General features: G+C 40.5%; 1 protein-coding gene across 1 annotated transcript in view; it reads right to left on the bottom strand.

The window, feature by feature from the left end:
• The window catches only part of Zdhhc13 (zinc finger DHHC-type containing 13), a 38,703-nt gene extending 20,693 nt beyond the window's left edge, over window positions 1-18,010 (bottom strand). The window contains exons 1-8 of the mRNA XM_005371996.3: window positions 17,916-18,010; window positions 11,981-12,126; window positions 8,707-8,829; window positions 6,866-6,943; window positions 5,157-5,301; window positions 3,650-3,714; window positions 1,363-1,525; window positions 1,010-1,135 (exon numbers count right to left, since the gene is read on the bottom strand). Of these exons, the coding sequence (XP_005372053.1) occupies window positions 1,010-1,135; window positions 1,363-1,525; window positions 3,650-3,714; window positions 5,157-5,301; window positions 6,866-6,943; window positions 8,707-8,829; window positions 11,981-12,126; window positions 17,916-17,942 (873 nt within the window). The 5' untranslated portion in view covers window positions 17,943-18,010. The remainder of the gene's footprint in view (window positions 1-1,009; window positions 1,136-1,362; window positions 1,526-3,649; window positions 3,715-5,156; window positions 5,302-6,865; window positions 6,944-8,706; window positions 8,830-11,980; window positions 12,127-17,915) is intronic.
• Window positions 18,011-21,543: the final 3,533 nt, after the last annotated feature.

Raw genomic sequence — 21,543 nt, 5'->3', positions numbered from 1 at the left:
AATAAAAATTAAAAGTTTCAAAAATAATTGAACAATGACGGGATGGGCCAAACAGGCGATTTAGTTTAGTAGTCGAGATGGTCTATGCTGGAGAGAAATTTGGGGGCAGTCAAGATGCAAATATCATTTAAGGGATGGATGAAGGGGTAGAAACGTTTTCTAGGACAGAATCTTGGCATCTCTACTCCTAAGAAGTTAGAGAGTAACAGCCCCTTTCTTCACACCAACTGAAAACTGAGCATAGTACTCACGGGGATTTTCTATATAAAAAACTTGCATCTGTTAGAATTATCCTGCAATTGTAATTACTAATATTGCTTGAAAAGACACTATCATATTTGAGAAAAAAATTAATCAACCCAATACCCATTTTTATCATCGTGAGTTATATTTACAACTATGGCTTAGTTTTCTTAGACATTTGAGAGAAAGCTGAAGTTCCTAAACCCTTTTTTACTGTTTAGCTTACTTTAAGTTCAGAACACTATAGAGAAGAATTGTTAAGTTAAAAAAAAAGTTATTTTCAATAGGAAAATAAATCTGCATAAAGACTAATGGGGCTGGACGAATGTGGCCATTAGTGATGTGATGAGGTCACATTCTAGTGACAAACTGACAGCAGGACCAACCAGAAGCACATCACCATGGGTATGGGGTAGGACTGACAGCACACACTACCTAAGGAGATCAGAAGGCTTAGTCACAGGTGGGCAGGAGCAGGAGGCCAGTTCTGAGACCGCACACTGCAAATGTCTACTCGACACTGAACTGGGGGGTCAAGTAGGTGCCACTCTAAGAATCAAGCCCATTTTGCATTTCAATTCATTCCTTAAGTAATTAGCAAATATCCATCAGGTAACTCATAGTTTGGGTGCCATCCACCTGAGAATTAATGTTATGGCAAAGATGTCATTAGCACATCCATGGCAATACAATCAAAGTTGAATCTGCAGCCTCTTCTGTGGCCCTAGAAACAAAAACTAACAAAAACTTTTATCACACAGAATACCTCGCATTTATGTAGCCATCTCCAAAGTCTAAACTTTTTGTTCACTCTCCTCTTGGCTTCTGTTTTCAGCATGTGAACAATGAGCTGGTTTTTATTTTGTACAGCCATATCAAGAGGTGTTTCTCCCTTTTAAAAAAAATCAATTATATTTTTATTTTTGGATATAGTACAGGTAATAAAATACTTTTTCATTAGATTCATATATTCAATACATTTATTCTAAGTGTAGATATTATTGTTAATATTTATATTGTGGTAGCTAAAATCCAAATGAATAGCTACCAGTGCATTAAATATCCTCCATCTTTGGCTGAAGAGATAATGTAACTAGAAAAGAGAATACCAGGTCATACCTTAGCATTTTGGATGTCCAGGCTAGAACCAGCTTCCAATAGCTTATCAACTGCACTGACATTTCCTGACGCAACTGCCCAATGAAGTGCAGTGTTCTGATGTGTTTTGTCAACAACACTGAGAGAAGGATTAAACTTTAAAAGGAATCCAGTTGGTTCTGGCCTGGAGGAAGATGTGAGGAGAAAATGCAAACAGAGAAATTTTAAGGTAGTGTATCAAGTAACAAGTAAGCATTCTGAAGAACAATATTGGCAGCTGTACAAGTATCTTTTCCTCTTAAAAAAGGGGGCTATTTTTATTTATGTTTAAGTGTGTATATACACATGTGTGCAAGCCAGAGGAGGCCAGAGCAGGGTGTCTGATTCCCTGTAGCTGGAGTTGCAGGCAGTTGTAAACCACTCTACAGTGAGTTCTAAGCCAGAACTCTGGTCTGGTCTTCTGTAAGAGCAGCAGGAGCTCTTAGGCACTAAAACATCTCTCCAGTCCCAAATATCTTTTATTTAAATACTCCAGATTCAGAATTACATGATCATGCTCGGGGCAAATGATAAACTTGATAACCTCACGATCTAAATTAAACCTTATGCTGCTATAGCATGTGCAAACAGTAATAGCAAATGACCAGTTCTGTTCTAGTTACTAGCAGAGAAGAGTAAACAAACAAGATAGCTCTTAAATGGCAGCCTGCTGTATCAATGACATAATTTAGTTAGCAATTCAGAAGATAAGGAAAATTCTCTTCATGTTTTTGTTCTATTTAGTGATTAGTATTTTTAAGACTGTCAATTTAACCTTGGCTACTATTAAATGGTGTACAACCGAACACTAATTGCATGTCTTACTTGAGCAGATAAACTAAAGCTACCTTTATGCTCTCTTTCTATTACCTACTAAGGAAAATAGGTGCAAACATAGGCGGGATATTCCTTTCCCAAAATACTTGGAACCAGAAAGGTATCTTGGATTTTCTTTTTGCTGCTCATCCTTAAGGAATAGTATTTTAGGATATCCGTGAGTCCTTAAGGATATGCAACAAATCTAAACTGAAATTCATTTGCTTCATATACATCTTATATATAGTCTAAAGTTATATTTTTAATGATTCTTTGCATTATATATAGTATAATAAGGTATCATGTTGTCTAAATAATTCAGATTTTGAATATTTAGGACTTAGAATTCCAAAATTAGTAATGTTCAACTTATACAGACATTATATTGTCTAAAAAAAAAAATAAGATTTTAAACATTTAGGACTTAGGATTCTGAGATTAGGAATGTTCACCTTTTACTTCCTAAAATATTACTAATATTACTAATATTTTAGGAAGTGATAAGCTAAGCCAATCAGTGGTGGTGCATGTCTTTATTTCCAGCACTTGGGAGGCAGAGGTAGGCAGATTTCTGAGTTCAAGCCAGCCTGGTCTACAAAGTGAGTTCCAAGACAGCTAGGGCTACAAAGAGAAACCCTGCCTCAAAACATACACACATGCAAATAAATGAAAAAGAAAGTGATAATCAAGCAAACAATTCAATGAAATATTTTTTTCCTTTTCTTTCTTTTTTAATCATCAGTCGTTTCCCTTCTTTCAGGAGATCTACTCAGTAAGAATAAGATCTGACTTTAATTACTCTATTAGCTCTAAGAATATTTCTAGTCAAATGCTACCTAAAAAGAAGACCAGAAGGATGGTCCTCTAACAAGGCCAGCCACAGCAAGAGCTGTGTCAAGGATAAGCAGACCTGGGGATTCAGTACAACGCTGGAAACAAACTGATAAGGAGAAAACTATAACACGCATGTGTGTACAAGGAATGATGATAGCTGGACCACATGGTGGGCATTAAGTAAATGTGTTTATGAATATGTATCCGATCACATCCTGTAACAGACTCCTGTCACACGCCAGCTCTATCGGTGTCTTCAGAGTAGTCAGCAATAGCAGAGAAACTCAATTTCACTGCTGTCAGAGAAGTGAGCTTATCATAGAGATTTATGATTATGAGAACATTTAAATTTGTCATCTTTTCAGGTACAAAAGAAGAAATCAGTCAATTAATAAGCATATGCTAAGGAATATCAACTCTGTAAACTTTCAAACTTTTCATCAAAGCTACCAAGAGAAAACCATGTCCTTCAATGGTGCATTTTAAGTATAGACAGTCATAACCATGTGTAAAATCTTCAGCATGCACTAGCAACTCACAGACCAAGATACTTGAGATTATATTTACAGAAAACTTATAAGGACCAAGAAGCAGAATGAAGGGATCCAGTACCACTCACCCAATGACTTTGTACGCTGATAGCATGAGAGGTGTCTGGCCATTGACATCTGTCATATTCACACTCTAGTCAAAAGGAATCAATTAGCAAAACTGTGAATATAGTATAAAAAGTTGCATTTCTTAGTAAATAAATACTTTAACACATTCAGCCCATCACTGCTCTACAAAAATAGTTCAAATATCATTTAAGTTAAAAACAAAAAGAAAGATTGCTTTTACAGGGTAAAAACCCATAGAAGAAGGGCTGGAGAGATGGCTCAACGGTTAAGAGCATTGCCTGCTTTTCCAAAGGTCCTGAGTTCAATTCCCAGCAACCACATGGTGCCTCACAACCATCTGTAATGAGATCTGGTGCCCACATCTGGCCTTCAGGCATACACACAGACAGAATATTGTATACATAATATATAAATAAAAAAAACAAGGGAGAATCTGAATATATGATATAAAGTGTTCTATGATGCAAAAGGAAGAAAGGACAGCTGACAGTCACCATCGAATATGACACAGAGATCTAGATGACATATGATTTAAACCTTGACACATGGATTCACACTAACATTCATCCAATAATAGTGAATTACCTATCTTTAGAGTCACTTTTTTTTTTTTTGCACTTGCTTCAAACAGTTAAACAAGAAAAATTCAAAACTCTTTATATTTTCTGGAAGAGAAGGAAAAGGGAAATCATATCCCAGTAAGGACACACAGTGGCTCTCATCACGTCGAAGAGTCTAAAGTACTGAGGGTTCTCAAGGCCCTGGAGAACCAGAACTTGGGAGGAACACAAAGGTCTCCTCCCCCTACATCTTCCCAATATGAAGCACGGGAGGAGGCTATAATTATTCTACTTCCCTGGGCTGTCTGAGAAAAAGTGCTTATAGAGGGAGAACAATCAATCCAATGGCATTTGTGCAAACACGCTTTCACACCCATTCCAGACAAGACTGCTAACACATAAACCACCTTGCTGTCAGAGAGCGCACTCCATCCAGCAAGCACAGCTCACAGCGAAACTCCCACTGCTGACAGCCTATAATTTAACCTGTGCTCTGAAGGACATCATTTTCATGGAATTACTCACAGAACAATAAATAAGATGCAAACATTCAAACTGGCCTCCCATGTGAGTCCAAATAATGAAAGCAAACGATGGGTTAATAGTGATCTGACTACCATTTCTACACTTAAGCAAAAGAAAAATATAGGCTTTGAGGTCATGTTTCTGAAAAACCCTGAAAATTACTGGTCTCGTCAGAAAAACTATTACAGGCTTACAAGTTTCAGAAACATTAAATGATGCTGAGCTAAAATAACCTGTCTTTCCCCCTTAATGTAGTCAAAAACCCCAGTGCTGAACAGCTAGGTTGGCTTAGCAAGGTTAATTCTGAGTATGTGAACATCCATTAACTTATAGTTTAAAAGTCAGAATAGATTAGGGCCAATAACCTTCCCGATACCTTCAGATCACACTACCTGGAATATAGGAACATTTCAAAACGTACCTGTCCCTTCGAGATGAGATACGCTATGATCGGCATGTGCTGAAACAGGACAGCCAGATGAATGCTGCTGAACCCCTCCCCATCAATTAGAGTGGGGTCTGCACCATGCTGGAGTAATAATATGACCATAGGCAAATGCCCTTGTCTGTAAATAGAACAATTTTAAATGTACTGCGTTCTGAGGAAGTAGAATTAATGCAGAAAAAAAAATATCCAGGAAGAAGCTACATTTCTACATGAGAGATTCTGGCTGGATGAAAGAATGCTCTCCAATAGGAAGATGTTTTAAATACTGGCAGTTGTACATTTTTATTTATGTTTAGGTGTGTATACACATGTGTGCAAGCCAGAGGAGGCCAGAGTAGGGTGTCTGATTCCCTGGAGCTGGAGTTGCAGGCAGTTATAAACCACTCTACAGTGGGTTCTAGGCCAGAACTCTGGTCTGGTCTTCTGTAAGAGCAGCAGGGCTCTTAGGCACTGAGCCATCTCTCCAGCCCCAAATATCTTTTAATACTCCAGATTTAGAATTACATAATCATGCTCGGGGCAAACGATAAACTTGATAACCTTACATTTTAAATCAAATGTTATGCTGCTAAAGCATGTGTAAACAACAACAGCAAATGACTAATGCCAACAGTAGAACTGGTTCAGAAACTAAAACATAATCATACGCTAGAAATATAATATTAAGTATAATTATCAGTGTAATTGTGAAAATGTTAAGAACCATATATATGTTTATAAACCATATTAAAAACCATATACATATAAAGAACCATATATGTATATGATACACACATAGATACATATATGTACGTATATCTCCAAATGTAACTCATTTTCATGTAAACTAACAACATCAGCAGGTTGAAGTAGAAGAATAACCCTTGGGTTCTTCAAAACTCTTGCCTGTGGAGAACAGATCCAGGGCTCTGCTTTGCAGTAACAACTAACTGTTCACTTCAGTTCCAACCTCACCAAACAGAGTGGTCAGGCAGAGAGACTCATTCCCTCAGCGTCATAGGATCAGTGGATCACACAGCAAACGGGAGGCTAGATATCATAACTGTCACGGTCAGCCAGCCTACTCAAGATCATCATGCATCAACTTCAAAGGCGTTTACCCATTTGATCTTAAATATACTTCACTTCTATTCTGTGAAAAATAAATCTCTTTATTCTATCATCTATCTATCTATCTATCTATCTATCTATCTATCTATCTATCTATCTATCTATCTATCTATCTATCTATCTATCTTTGTGTTTTCAAGACAGGGTTTCTCTGTGTAGCCCTGGCTGACCAGAAACTCACTCTGTAGACCATGCTGGCCTTGAACTCAAGGGATCCATCTGCCTATTGAGTGCTGGGAATAAAGGCCTGCACCACTACTGACTGGCAAAATCAATCTGAAAGGCTGGAGAGTGAGTTTATAGTTGAATTACTGCTTTAATTCACACAAACCAAATAGAAGAGATGTTCATTCCAGTTTCGAAACAGAAATTCTGATACATTTGAGTCTGATAACCATACTGCAGCACAGGGCCAAATAATACTAAACAACTCTTCTGGAAACGTTAAAACAGTACTTCATTTTGAAAAGAGGAAATAAAAGAAAAGAAAACCATTCTCCCGCCTGCAACTGAGGTTGAGACCCGCCCCCACAAGCCACACAGCTTAATGTCAGCTTGAAAAGACATCTTACCGGATGGCCCAGTGAAGAGGAGTTGAATTTAAATCACCACCCAACTGATCTATCACAGCACCTTTGGAAATATAAAACCTGTTAAAAACAACAACAATAAGACAGGAAACTTAAGATTCATACTGAGAAAAAAAAGTCCTTCCTCTATCTCCCCACCTGCCCAAGACAAGGTCTCATGTATCCCAGCTGGGCCTCAAACTTGCTACATTGTAAAGATGACCTGAACTAACTTCTGGTCCTCCTGTCTCCACGTCCTGGGTGCTGGGATTAGAGGTGTGCATCATCACATCCCGTTTGCATGTGACACTGGGATCCAACCCAGGGCTCTGTGTCTGCTAGGCAAGTACTCTACCAACCCAGTCTAACTTTTTCTCAGCACTATGTTATAAAACAGAAATTAGAGTAACTCTCCTGAAGGGCCCAAATCTACAGAAGTCTCAAAAATATGTAGGACAGCCGCAGACAACTCTCTGGTGAAACAATAGTCCATGTATAATTATTTCTGCTATAAATAGCATTCCACTATCACCCACATAGTTACAACACATAGTAACTTCCCTGAACATCTTAATGACTATAGTACTCTTATAGCTTCAAAAGTGGAAAGAGAACGGTGAGATTTTATCATTTTTAGCAGTTCATAATTAGAAGCAGCATGTGAGGATTTTTTAAAGTAGCAAAAAAATGAATTTAAAATCATTTTAGACAAATTAGAAATGTTTAGATAAATTATGAATGTTCCTTTTTTTAAAATTTTTTTAAAATTTTTTTTGGTTTTTCGAGACAGGGTTTCTCTGTAGCTTTGGTGCCTGTCCCGGAACTAGCTCTTGTAGACCAGGCTGGCCTCGAACTCCCAGAGATCCACCTGCCTTTGCCTCCTGAGTGCTGGGATTAAAGGCGTGTGCCACCACCGCCCAGCATGAACGTTCCATTTTTGAGAACACAGAATATGGGGTACTGCTACATTGAACCTATAAGGTAATAAAAACAATTTTCATCTCTAGTTTAGAGAAGTTTATTTTCTTACTTCAAAGATATGCTTTGTATATCACATTATCTAAAGAATATACCATGAGTTTGTCTGTTGGTATGATCTGTTAGAAGATTTTAAACTAATAAATTTAGTTCTTTAGGCCTCAAGGATTTTATACATATAGTCCTCTGATAAGACCATGTACACTCAAATACTCACTACCCACTGCCATTTTACACACTAAAGTAGAAACTGTTATAACAAACTGTTAGGAAGCTCCACCCAGCCCCTCTCTTCCCATTCCAGACCCTGTCTGTCCCTGAGAAAGTCCACAAATGGTGGCTCCATCCCCAGAGGGCATTCAAAGCCCCTCCCCATGGTTTCCCCTCGTGGTTTCAGTTCTTCCCCTGGGACCACTCGGGATTGCTTTGCTCAGATTAAAAACCTTTCACAAACAACACGCAGGCAGCAGAGCATTCTTTATAAAGAACTATATAAACCATTCCATGCTCACTTCAAACGTATTCCACATTTAGCTTTTCTCAAAGTTTAATTCTCAACCTTCTGTTCCTCCTGCTGCTAGAACACAAAACGTTTCAATGCTTTTTCCAGAATCAGGTTCTCTCCTGAGACTGATGTAATGCTAGTCCTTTTTTTCAAAACACATCTGCTTTTACTTACTAGCCTTTATCTTTATGATGGGTCCCCTTTATGATGGTCGTCTTCAACTCTATAGTAAGACTGCATACTCCAGGTATTCATTTACAATAGAAGACCATAGATGGCCCAACTCATACAAAAAAACAAGACAAGAGTGAGTTCTAGAACCACAAAGACCAGTTTACGTGCGCACAAACCCCCATCTTACTTTACAAGCTCCAGTCTGTTGTTAATGGCAGCCCAGTGAAGAAGAGACACATTTTCTCTGTCTGGTTGTCTGACATCATATCCTGCTTCTACCAACTCTTTACATCGTTCAAAAATTCCGTATCTTAAATAAGAAAAAGAAAAGTATAGTTAATACATTATAATAATTTTATGTGTAAAATTTCTTCCCTTTATCATGACCTTTGTTTTTTATTTTTATTTTTATTTTAAATCTACACAACTCTCTAATCAAATGTAAATACAAAGTCCCTCAGTATCCTTAGAGGAATCCCTGCAGATGCCAACATCTGTGCATATTTAAGTCCCTTACATAAAACAGTGTCATATATAATAATTATGCATATCTTCCTACATACTTAAGTCAATTATAGGTTACTCACACAATATAGATGCCATGTAAACAGCTGTCATACCATATTGTATAGGTGACCAAGACGAAGCTTTACAATTTTATGAATGTACAGTACGAGTGCTGGTGCAGTATTTCTTGAAAACATTTTGAACTCAAGATTGGCTGAAACTATGCTTGCTTAACTCCACAAGGGAGAATTCTTTGATATGGTCCAAATCTAATTAATGCACGAAGGGAACATAATGCAAAGCCAAACAAAAGCAAGTTCAGTGTATGATCTGATGGATTAGTCCATGTGGAGCTGAAACAGACTCTCTTAAACTTTAGTGCTCACACCTGTCCCCTGCAATAACTGCACTTGTCTAAGTACATATCGTGTTGGCTCCTGACTTAATCTTTTTTTTTTAATCCAAAATGTGTTTATTGGGATGGTTCCCACTCACCTCGAATCAGATGTTTTTAAGTGCTGCTTCCTCCTAAAGGAGCATCCTTCTGTCAGCCTTGCTTTTCGGCCTGCAGGCTGACAGAGGACAGTGCAGCAGCCAACACACAAGGCCTCTGTTTGTGCATGACTAAAGACCACGGTGATTTTACAGCATCCTCCTGACTTATCTCTGAAGCAAAGTGCACCTATGCAACTACCTCACAATGCAGACAAAACCCTAAAAGCAAACTTGGAATGGAATACATTCAACAAGAAATGGCCAAAATGTAGATCTAGCAAGGAGGGAATGAGGACTCCTTCCTGGAGAAACTAAAAGATGACAGACATGCTGTATTTTAAGAAAGGGGGGCATTCTGGACAGGAGAAACAGCATGTATAAAAACTGAGATGTGAAATATTATACACATGTTCAATGAAACAGAAGCAACTCAGCAATGCTGAGCACAAACAATACTGTAGAGAAGGAAGAGAAGAGTAAGAAGGGCAAGAGGCAAGACCACTCAAGGTAGAAGAAGATAAGACTCTACAGTTCAGTGGGAAACCAAGAGAGTAACTTGAAAAGAAAAGTCCCAGGAATTTAAGTTTTAAGAAAGATTACATTAGTGGCAATATGGAAGCTTAAGAATAGAGTTCAGAGACCAACAAAGGGGTGATGGCAGAGAACCTAAAGTGTGAGGCAGACAACAGAAATGCAAAAGGTGCATCTAGGAGATATTCAACCGATTGAGGTATTTCTTCTAATACTTTCATAACTTCAAAAATTATTCATTAGCAACTCCCCCTCCCCCTGCCTCAGTTTCTCTGTAGCTCTGGCTGGAACTTGCTCTGCAGGCCAGACTGGCCTTGAGCTTAGAGATCCACCTGCCTCTGCCTCCTGAGTGCTGAGATTAAAGGCGTGCACCACCACCTGCACAACATTTCTTTCCAACAGAAACTAAGCACAGCATTTATCTTTGGCACTTTCTCTGAAACTCATTTCTATCTAGAAGGACCTGAAAATATCAACAGGCTCTCAGAGGTCAAAAATCAAATGAACTGGCAAATGATCTCACTTCTCCACACTGTTAAATGAAAATGTTTCTGTTTGATAAAAATGTGCACAAGCCTTCGTAGCATTTTAAAGAGCGGAGGCACATGTATGTCAATACAAAGTGAGAACAGTATGTGGAAGCTTCTGGTAGTGGCACAGCGTCACGGTCGTATGCTTCATCTTTGGAAGGTCATCTGGGTTATTTTACTGGAAAAGAATATTCCTTTTATTTGAGAAACATTGTTGGTAGTTTAGAACATCTTTCTCTCTGCTCATTTCTCCTTCCAAAACAACTAACTAAAGATGTCTCCACAGTCATTTGAGAAGGTCCAAGACCTAACGGAACATCAGAGATGAGTTCTCACTGAGCTTCCTCGTGAATGCAGCGGGTATCTAGCACTTGTTACAACAGAGTTTTCCAGGTGACAGAGACATTTCAGTATTCCCATTCTGATTAAAGCCAATATTCCCCTTACGAACACTCTTGTCTTCATAGCAATACAAACTACCAAATCATATTCACCCAATGTAGTGGGCCCAGGGCCTCTAAACTTTATAAACATTGGTAATTAGGATACTCAAGTAATTGTCAATATATGAATTATGAATATAAACTTTAGTCAGTGTTAAGGCCAACCAGAGATATAACGGAAATCATACCAAGATAGTCTGGTAATACTAGTTTTTTTTTTTTAATGGTGATTTGATGAGTGTGACTTATGTTAAATGAACATTATAATGTTTATACTTGATTACCTCAATATAAATAACTACCGAATTCTGTCTGATAGACAATGTATTTCAAAATATGCTCAAATGTAAGAGGTGAGACAGCCACTGAAATGAACAGGCTCTACGAAGATGAAAACACTGCTAATAACCGATGTTATTGATGCCCACGTATGATCACAAGCAGAAATATCTTAGATGCATTTCTATTTTCAGACCCATTATTTGCTTCAAGTGATCAAGAGTATACTTCTAACTATCTTGTCCTCTGGTGCCAGCAAACAAAAAAATAGAAAATACATAATAATTAACAATTAATATCTATAAACATGAGCTAGTATTTCCCATCCCACTCCTGTATTAGGTTACAGCATGTTTTAAATTCAAATTCAGAGTCTGGTTTTTGGTCTTGTCCCAAATCATTTATTCATGTATTCATCCACTCATTCATTCAGTAAACAATTTTATCAGGCACCTAAAAGACAGAAACTATGCAAAAAGCCTGGGGCTACAAAGATAAAGGAAATTTAATTTTGCTAAAAAGCTGCTCACAATCGAATGGAAGTGCCTGATGCACTAAGTACTCTGATGCTGAAATGGCAGATACTGGCACTGAGCTGTAGGATACAGTAAGAAAGTGCCCATCAAGTACCATCAACTAGACACACATGATCAAACAGGGCATCTAGTAGACTCACTGTGTAGCCTTGACAATGTCACAGTTACTGGAGTCCTCTATAAGAGGAAGAATTTCTTTTGCCTTCGCAAGTTCTTGGTTTTCGTGTGCACAGATGTTGTGTCGACCAAATCCCGGAAGGTGGGAGCCATGGCTGTGATTCCTGCACTGAAGAGTAAGAGCAATTGACAAAGCATGTAAAAGAACCAATGTCATAATTCAATTATGTAGCGAAGCATTCAACTATCAATACCTGTGCTTTAATCTCTTACAGGAGTATGTTGGAAAAGATTTTATCTTAGATACTTACTATTGGAAAAACCCACATTATAAATGTTGTCAAAGAATAGGTTATCAGAAAAGGCACGGATGTGCCTTGGTAGTTGTAGCAATAAGAGGGTCATGGCTACTGACACTGTAGGGACATTAGGAGGATCTTATTTTTAATAGTTGTGGGTACACCCTAAAAATATTCTCCCCACTTCCTCAAGAATCAAGATCTTAGCCGGGCGGTGGTGGCGCATGCCTTTAATCCCAGCACTCGGGAGGCAGAGGGCAGAGGCAGGCGGATCTCTGTGAGTTCAAGACCAGCCTGGTCTACAGAGCTAGTTCCAGACAGGCTCCAAAGCCACAGAGAAACCCTGTCTCGAAAAACCAAAAAAAAAAGAAGATCTTGTGTTTTCCCCCTTTTTTGAAGATGGAAACACCCTGTGGCAAGGAACATGGCAAAGGTGGTGGGACAATGCCTTCTATGACAATGTTGATATGAGTGTCTTAGCAGAGGCTCTTTCCTAATGGTTTTGCAAAAGCAGGCTGCTATAAAACAAAAGGGATGGCAAGAAGCCCAAGTGGCAAGGCTGGGGGGTAGCTTCTAGAACTGAAAGTGCCCCTGGTGACAGACATCAAGAAAATGAAAGCAATTATCAAGCGTTCACAAAGAGCTACTTGCATTACTAACCACAAGAGCTTGAGAAAGAACTCTTTAAGTTCCATAAGGGAACACAGCTCCACCATGACACCAGCTTGTGACACCCTGAAAAAAGGATCCAGCTAAGCTGTATGTGGACCTCTGACAAGCAGAAACACTGAGCTAATAAACACTTTAAGCTATTACAGGTGTGGTCATTTGTTGTAGAGCAACAGATAGCCAGTACAGAAGTGACCACAGAGTTCAGGGAAGGAGTCTCATCAGCCAGGCCTGAGCTCAGGCCTAGTAATTCCAGTTCCAAGGGATTTGACCGATCTTTCACAGAGACATACATGCAAGCAAAACGTCAGTGGATAAGTCATTAACAATTATAAAAATAGAAACCTCTCACAGGAATGACTAGCTGCTTGGATTTTAGTTGATTACAGGTGTAGTCAAGTTAACAATCAAGATTGGCCTATAAGTTAGGTGGTGGTGGCACACTTGACAACTTTATTAAAATATCAAATGCCCAAGCATCAGGGTAGAGATTGGAAATGGGTTAAAATCAAATGAGGCTCACTTAGTCACTGTAATGTCCCCAAAGCAAAGATCTAATTTTATTTGAGAGAAAGACTCTTAACAGCTGAAGATTACAGACACTTTTCAACATTTCTCAATGCTTCTTGATAACAAAGATATTATTTGTATGCATTCTAAAATTAAAAAAAAGATTCTAAATGTACAACATTCATTAGTAAGATAACCAATCAAATCAAATCAATCTCTTAAACTGTTCAAATTCTCAAGTAGAAATAAAGTGTTCAATGTCAATAAATGTATTATTGCTTATGCTAAGAAATGACATTGAAGGCCAAGATCAAAAACACTGATGACAACTTATGCTGGAAAGAATGTGGGGTAAAGGGAACACTCCTGTATTGCTGGTGGGAGTGCAAGCTGGTATAGCCCCTTTGGATATCAGTTTGGCGATTTCTCAGAAAATTAGGAAATTAGGAAACAACCTTCCTCAAGACCCAGCAATATTACTTTTGGGTATATATCCAAAGGATGCTCAATCGTGCCACAAGGACATGTGTTCAACTACGTTCAAATAGGAGCTTTGTTTCTCATAGCCAACCTAAATGCCCCTCAACTGTATGAGAATTGGCCATTAAGAGGCTAGAACTAATGGGCCGGACAGTGTTTAAAAGAATACAATTTGTGTGTTGTTATTTCGGGTATTAAGCTAACCATGCGAGAGCCGGATGGGACGAAAAGCAGGCCTGCTTGCCTCATCACTACACCTCAACTGAAGAATGGATAAGGAAAATGTGGTACATTTACATAATGGAGTACTACATAGCAGAAAAAATGACATCTTGAAATTTGCAGGCAAATAGATGGATCTAGAAAACATCATATTGAGTGAGTTAACCCAGATCCAGAAAGATAATTATCATATGTACTTACTCATAAGTGGTTTTTAAACATAAAACAAAGAAAACCAGCCCACAAATCACAATCTGTCTTCTGCGTATCTTGAATGAAGTTTCTGTTCATGTCTTTGCCACCCTCCCTTTTTAGATACAGGGTCCCACTACATACAATTCAGCTCTAACTTGTGGTGATCCCCCTGCTTCAGCTTCCTAAGAACTATGATTTCAGGCATGTGCTAACATGATTAGCTTCCATTTTCCATTTGTGCTATTTGTTTCTTACTGTTAGTTTTAAGAGTTCTTGACTTTAAACAATCTAGATATGGTACTGGAGATATGTGACTTGCAAATATGTTCCCTAGAATCATTCATGGGGTAAGTTTTACATTTTCATGTCCAGTTTTTCAACTTGCTATTTCACAGATGAATGTTTATTTTGTGTTCAGTTCCAGGAAGTACTCTTGAAATCACAATTCTTCCGGCAACGGAAGAATGTTCTGACATCCATGCTGCCAGAAGATTCTTTTCTTGCCTCTTGAGTGAACCGAATTGCTTATGGAGTTTTGTCTACCCAGATGCCCTCTCTAAAGGCCCAAGTCTACACCAGGGGTAAACCAGAAGCAAAAAAAACGTAAATTATCTGGTGGGTTGGTAGAGTCTGACTTTTGGTCATTTCAATCTGCTTTCTACCATTTACTTTTCCAGAGTCCTGAAGATGTAGAAGAGAAAGGTGTGTTTTCCACCCTTTCATTTTAACCAGAACCAGAACCATAATGATCTTTTTAATAGGTCTGTTTGGCTCTCTGCTAAAAAAGAAAAAAAAAAAAATCAAACACAGAGTCATACATAGCCAAAAGCAACATGTACTTAGCTACAGTAAAATGAAAGTAAGAACCTTTTAGGATTCTTTGTCAATCAGTAATTATAATCTATTTAACTGGACGAAAGCTAGAAAATCTCTGGCTCTAAGCAGTCTATGATTTTGATTCATTAGGATTCCACTTCGCTAATGACTCAAGGTACCAGGATAACATGTTTTGTTTCTTGTTTTTATAAGATGCATGGGTTGTTGGGGAGAAATGGAAGGAAAGGAATAACAAGAAAGATGTAATTAGCTGATTACTTTTTCACAGGAAAGAAAGGGGCTGAAATAGGAACACTATATAAGAGGCATACAGTACATCTGTGGTAATCTTTATAATATAGGCTCCCAAGTTTTCTTATTTTCAAGATCAAGAGTGGTCTATGCCACTTCCTCTTGACATCAAGCTCTATGAACTGCTTCACTAATAAAATATTGCAGAAATGATACCGTGCCAGTTTGCAAGTCTATGCCTTAGAAACTGGTACCTTCCTCTTTCTGTCTCTTTTAAGACACGCTTCTTTTAGAGTCCAGCTACCATACTGTGTACACCAGGTCACATGCCACACAGAAATGTCTGTTGAGAGTCAGCATGAACTGCCAGATCTGTGAGTGAAGACACTCCTGGATACCAGCCCCAGCTAGCAATTCGCCCCTAGCTTGTGAGTCTCTAGACACAATGGAACACAAAGACAAACACCTGAGCAGTATTCTCAAACTTCTGATACACAGATCCATGAGTTAACAAAGGCCGTTCTTCGTACCATTATGCTTCTGAGTGGTTTGTTATACCACAGCACATAATTAGAGCATCTTTAAGCTACAGGGAAATCACCATGCAATCAAACTATTTTAAAAACAGTAAGTACTCTTGATGTTATAATGGGCTTTAAGAGAAAACCATGATCTGGAAAACTCTGGTGAGGGTCATTATCCTCACTAATAAATAAAATGGGGTAGGGAAGCCATGACAGAAAACCATTAAAATTTGTCACAATATTAACAGAAGTATCAGAGTTAAGTTTCTAACTTCACTAGTGGTTGAACAATACCAGTGTTAGACTCTCATTTCTCTGCTTGACACAAAGTAATGAGAGCATCTGATACACCTCCCTGCCCTCATAGCACTTATTTCTGTCAGAGGGGAAAGAGAGCATCTTCAGGATCAGCGACTCTACTGCATGGTATTAAATGCTGGGTGAAATATGAAACCAGGAAGGAGGGCAGGGCGTGCTGTTGCTAGTGATGACAATGGAAAGGCTTGCAGTTTTAAGTAAGAGGGATGAAAAATGCTACATGGAGGTGAGATTTGTCTGAAGACATTATAGAGATGGAGGAATGAGGCACAGAAATGCACAGGATATACAGAGCAAACAAATACAACAGCCTGGAGCCCAGTGTAGCTGGGAGTTTACTGAACAAACAAATCTAACATATGAAGTCTTAAATGTAACCGAGAACCAGAAAAATTTTGGGTAGAAAAAATTTGGCAAAAAACCTACCATCACTAAGAAGCAAATTCAATAAAAGGGATGTTTTTTTTTTGTCTGTTTTGTTCATGAAGTGCAGAGCCGAGCTTCTGGAGGACATTCAAAACACGTTTGCAAAATGAATGGAATCTTGGTGGCAGCTGCTCTGATAGCTGTGAGTTCACTTTCTTGAGTCTCAGTTCTCACATTTAAAATTAGAAATAATTACTCTTTCCTAGCCCACAAGTGGGTAGTGAGGACCAGGAATGGGGAATTTCTACAAAGTCTAAGCTCTTCACGATATAACTCAAGAAAGTACCAGAAGCAATTATTACTAACAACAATCTCTCTTGCCAACTCCAACCTCTAAAATCATCCTCCCCCTTCTGAAGTCACAGGCCTTGGGCAGGGTCATTTTCCCTTCAGCAGGCAGGAGTAAACTTTTAGCCCTTACGGACTTTTATTATAGAGTGGCGGCAATTAAGAAACGATGGCTACTCTTGCCAACTTTGGAGTCTGAGGAAAATAATGAGACAATTTTATGTAGAGTCTACACCCTTTTATAAAATCCAGTCTCCCTGCACAGCATTTTTTCTTTTAAAAACGCAAGAATTCTCAATAAAAACACTTCAGCATGTTATTTTCTACCCAAACCTACACCAAACTGGTTGAAGAAGAAAAAAAAGAGAGATGTGAAGGACGCTCTTGGACTGACTAAGCCTGGAGATACTCAGTGAGCATCTACTGAATGCCAGTTATTAGTTTTTAGAGGTCACAACCCAAAGGGACAAATTCTTAGTTCTCTCGGCTTTGACAGCTTCTCCCGTGGTCCCTGAGGCAGACCTAGCTTGGGAAGTCCTTTGGGATTTTGTACGCCGCACCAAGGAGCTCCCTTCCTCCTGCGCCCACAGCCTCAAGGCTTCCCTTCCAAGGAGTAGGAAGGACGTGGGTGGGAACGAGAGCTAAGACAGCACAGGGTGGAGGGAAGGCGGCAGCCTAGGCTGAAAACTACTCATCAGAATCTCTCAGACTGCTGGCCGAGGTCTCAGGCTGACCGGGCCGCCCGAGGTGTGTCACCTGAAACCCTCCCGTTCCCAGTCGACCCAGGGGCCGGTGCGTGACGCCCGGCAGCCGAATGGAAGCGGCAGGCGTGGCCGCCCTCGCTTCGCGGCCACAGCAGAGGACAAGCAGCATCGGGCCCCGCCACCCTCGCGGAGCCACCTCACCTGGCCACCGCTCGGGTCCCCACCGCCGTCCCCGCCCGGCCATGCCGCGCTCACCTGCGAGCCCAGCCCGGGGCCCTCCATCACGCCCGACGCCCGGCGCCCGCCCCGCAGCGGCTCCTCCGCAGAGTGGCGGCTGCGACTCTGCCCGCCAGCACGCCTCGCCGCCTCTCGCTCACTTCCGGATCGCGCCCCACCCCCGTAGCTGCGCGCGTCCCCGCGCTGCCAATCCGCGACGCCAAGCCAATCCCCGCCCTCCCTCGCACGGAGGCGGGGCTTTCTCGTCTCTAGGGAACTGCCGGTCCTGCTCCGCCCTCCGCCCCGCCCCCGCTATGCTATTTCCCTCAGCCCCACCCTTGGCAAACCTCAGGTTCCCATTCTGGTGGCCCTATGGGTTTCTGTGCAGGCTGTTATTTCAATGTCCAGAAGTGGGCTACCCCAAACCTAGATGTCCTTGTGGAAATCTCTACCTCACCTCAGTCTCCCCAACTGTGAAATGGAGTCAAGAACAACTTCATCTAAGCGTTTGGAGGATGAACTAAGGAAAATTATGCACCGTCCCTCAGCTGAGGTTTGGAGAATGAAGTGCATTCTGTCTCATGGACAGGCTCACGGATATTAACTGTTAAAATATCTGCTGTCTTGAGCCATGTGCTCTAAGGGAGGCACTTCTACCAACACTGCCTATTTCCTCACGGCTCAGTGGGCAAAGGCGCTTACCAACAAGTCTCACAACCCAAGTGTGGTCCCTGGGTGTGTTCCCCTTTCATGGCAGAAAGGAAAAAGTCTCAAAATTGTCCTCTAATCTACACACGCAAGAACGCACGAACGCACGCACGCATGCACGCACGCACGCAGAGAAGCTCTCTTACCAGCATCCCCACAAATAAATTAATAAATGCAACAAAACAAGTTGTTGTTTTATAGTAGAAGATATATGAATTCCACAGGGAAGGTGCAGATAAACTGGACAAGTCTCACCCTGCCGCTTTTGGTGGACTGCAGGGAGGAGCTAGCGTGTAAGGCTTACAAAGATTGATGGGTTATGAAACAAGACAACTCTTGGATCCTACCGGTGGCGAGCTCTCCTTCCTCAGCTTTCAGAAAACAATAGGGCTTTCCTGGGCCAGCACTCAACACAGTGCTTTGTAATAATTCCTCAACGTGTCTCCTGCTAAGTCAGCTGACTTAGATCCATAGAAGCTAGTTCAGAATCCTATAAAGCACGAAATAAGTGTCTGGAAATAAAGTGTTGGGTTTACCCAGGAGGAAAGTATTACTTTGAAACAGTAAGATTGTAAGTGTATTGTTGTTATTGTCAGTGGCCCTACTTATTGGGCATACCCACAAAACCTACACCCAGTGAAGGTAGGAAGCATATTGTATTTGGCTTGGAACTCCCACTGCACAGAACATCACTGAGACTTCGAAATTATTTACCATAATTACAATGAGTAGACGGGTGGATGTACGAATGTGTCATCAACTTTTAAGATGGCGTGCTGAACAAACTGAATGACAAAGAGAAGGAAGGGCAAGAGACTTCCTTCAGAGCTGGGAGGACGAAGCGTGGGGAGGGTTCTAAAGAGGAGAGAACCTTTTGGTGTGGTCCTTCCCACTCATTACCTAATCAGGTAATGATTTATTTAGTTATTGATTGCCTAGTGTGTGTTGGCAACTGTGCCAGTGTTCTGCATATATTATCTCTAATCTATGAGTTGCTTCTGACTGATTCCATAAATTCCAAGTCATTTGGCTAGTGAGTGGCAGAAAGAGGATTCAGTCCCATTTCTTTTATTAGTTGGTGCTATGGCCAATGTGGTTTGGTTCTTTCATCTTTAAGGAGTTAACAAGGTGCTGTTGAACTTGAGGGAGCCTTGAAATCTTCTCTTCCATGCTTTGGTTTTGATGACCTACAATACTGGAAGAGGCTGTACCGAATACATTTTAATGCCCCGTTTCTTAGCCAGGCTCCTGATTCCACTCTGCCATTAGCTTCAACCCCCCAGCCCCCAACAAGCTACTTCAGATTAAGATAAGCATATTCGTGTCTAGTTCCTCTATGGCAGCGAGCCCAGGGATGCTGCTGAGTGCTGTCACTGTCTCACACCTTTGAAATGACTGTAGACTTGGCTCAGTAGAAAAGCATAAATGCGTGTGCATGCTCCCAAAACTGCTTTGGTACATTCTAGACTTGTCAATGGACTGCTTATTATAATTGCCATGCTCTTCCTCAGGAATGGGACTGGGAGAGCGTTGGATGGGACCAGCTGGGTGCTGTTGTGTAAAGGGGGAAGGATAGAGATCCAGCAAGCCTGGCTTCTAGTTTACGCTTTCTGCGTGTATTAGATTCCCAGGGTTGCCACAGAAAAAGACAGTATTGACTGAGTGGCTAAGGTGCCAGGGAATTATTGTCATATAGATCTGAAGTCTGGAGCCTAAGGTCAAGGTCTTAGCAAGCTTGCCTTCTTCTGAGGCTGATCTTGTTAGCTTGGAGATGGTCATGTTTTCCACGTGCCTTCACGTGATTGCCTTTGCGTGTATTGTATCCTAATTCGCTCTTCTTGTATGGGCAGGAGTTAAATTGAATTAGAGCCCACCCTGACCACATTTTACTATTCTTATGTAAAAGAAACCATATAGACAAATACGGTTCCATTTTGAAAGGCTGGAGTTTAAGATTTCAGATATGGAGGGACAGAGGCAGGGCATTCTTCTGCCCACAACCCTGTGTGATTCTGAGCAAACCATTTCCCCTTTCTGTTAAGTGTCCTCGTATGTAAGTTGCATCGAAGCTGAGGTTTTTATGGTTCCTCTTACTTTTGATCACGTAACTTTCCTAAGCAAGAGCATACATTTTCTCTCTCTAACACCCTTACATGGGTAGCACTATCCTCACCCCACAAGCACATGTTAACTTTCTCCTACATACCAGACATTGCTCAGCATTGGGAAAGAGCATTTGAGCAAGAAAGAGACTTGTTCTCTTGATCCCCATGGCTTACTGTCTAGTACAAAGAGAAAGACTCTATAACCAACTCACCAGGACTCCCCTCTTATGTTGGGGTAATTGTTGAGTAGATCATTGCTTTTCTTCATGGCCATGGGCTGTTGGTGAACGTCCATATTTCCCCCACCTCTATCATGCTTTGTACATCTGACAAGCGTTGAAAGATAACAAGAAGTGTTCAAACATACAAACAACCACGTGTAAAAAGTGGTCTGTAAAGGGTGACATCAAAAGTGGCTCAGATCCACAAATCGTACTAAGTGCTGATTTCACCATATTGAGAAATTATTTGAATTGAGAATTCATATTAGGATTTTGTACTGGCTGATTTTGTGAGTCAACTTGACAAGCCAGAGTCAATTAGTGATCAGTGGGGGAAGAAGGCCCAGTCAATAGTGGGTGGTGCCAACCCTGGACATGTGGTCCTGGTTCTATAAAAATGTCAGCAAAGCAAACCAGTAAGAAACACTCTTTCATGGCCTCTGCATCAACTCTTACCTCCAGGCTTCTGCCCTGCTTGAGTTTCTGTCCTGACTTCCTTTGGTGATGAACAACAATGTGGAAGTGTAAGCCAAACAAACCGTTCCCTCCCCAACTTGCTTTTTTGGTCATGGTGGCTTTTTTTTTTTTTTGTCACAGCAGACAGCAAACATTAAGAGATCTGTCTTAGAGATC

This window comes from Microtus ochrogaster, unplaced genomic scaffold (genome assembly GCF_000317375.1).
Source record: "Microtus ochrogaster isolate Prairie Vole_2 unplaced genomic scaffold, MicOch1.0 UNK152, whole genome shotgun sequence".
Classification (NCBI taxonomy): domain Eukaryota; kingdom Metazoa; phylum Chordata; class Mammalia; order Rodentia; family Cricetidae; genus Microtus; species Microtus ochrogaster.
This window is presented reverse-complemented; position numbering and strand designations above follow the sequence as displayed.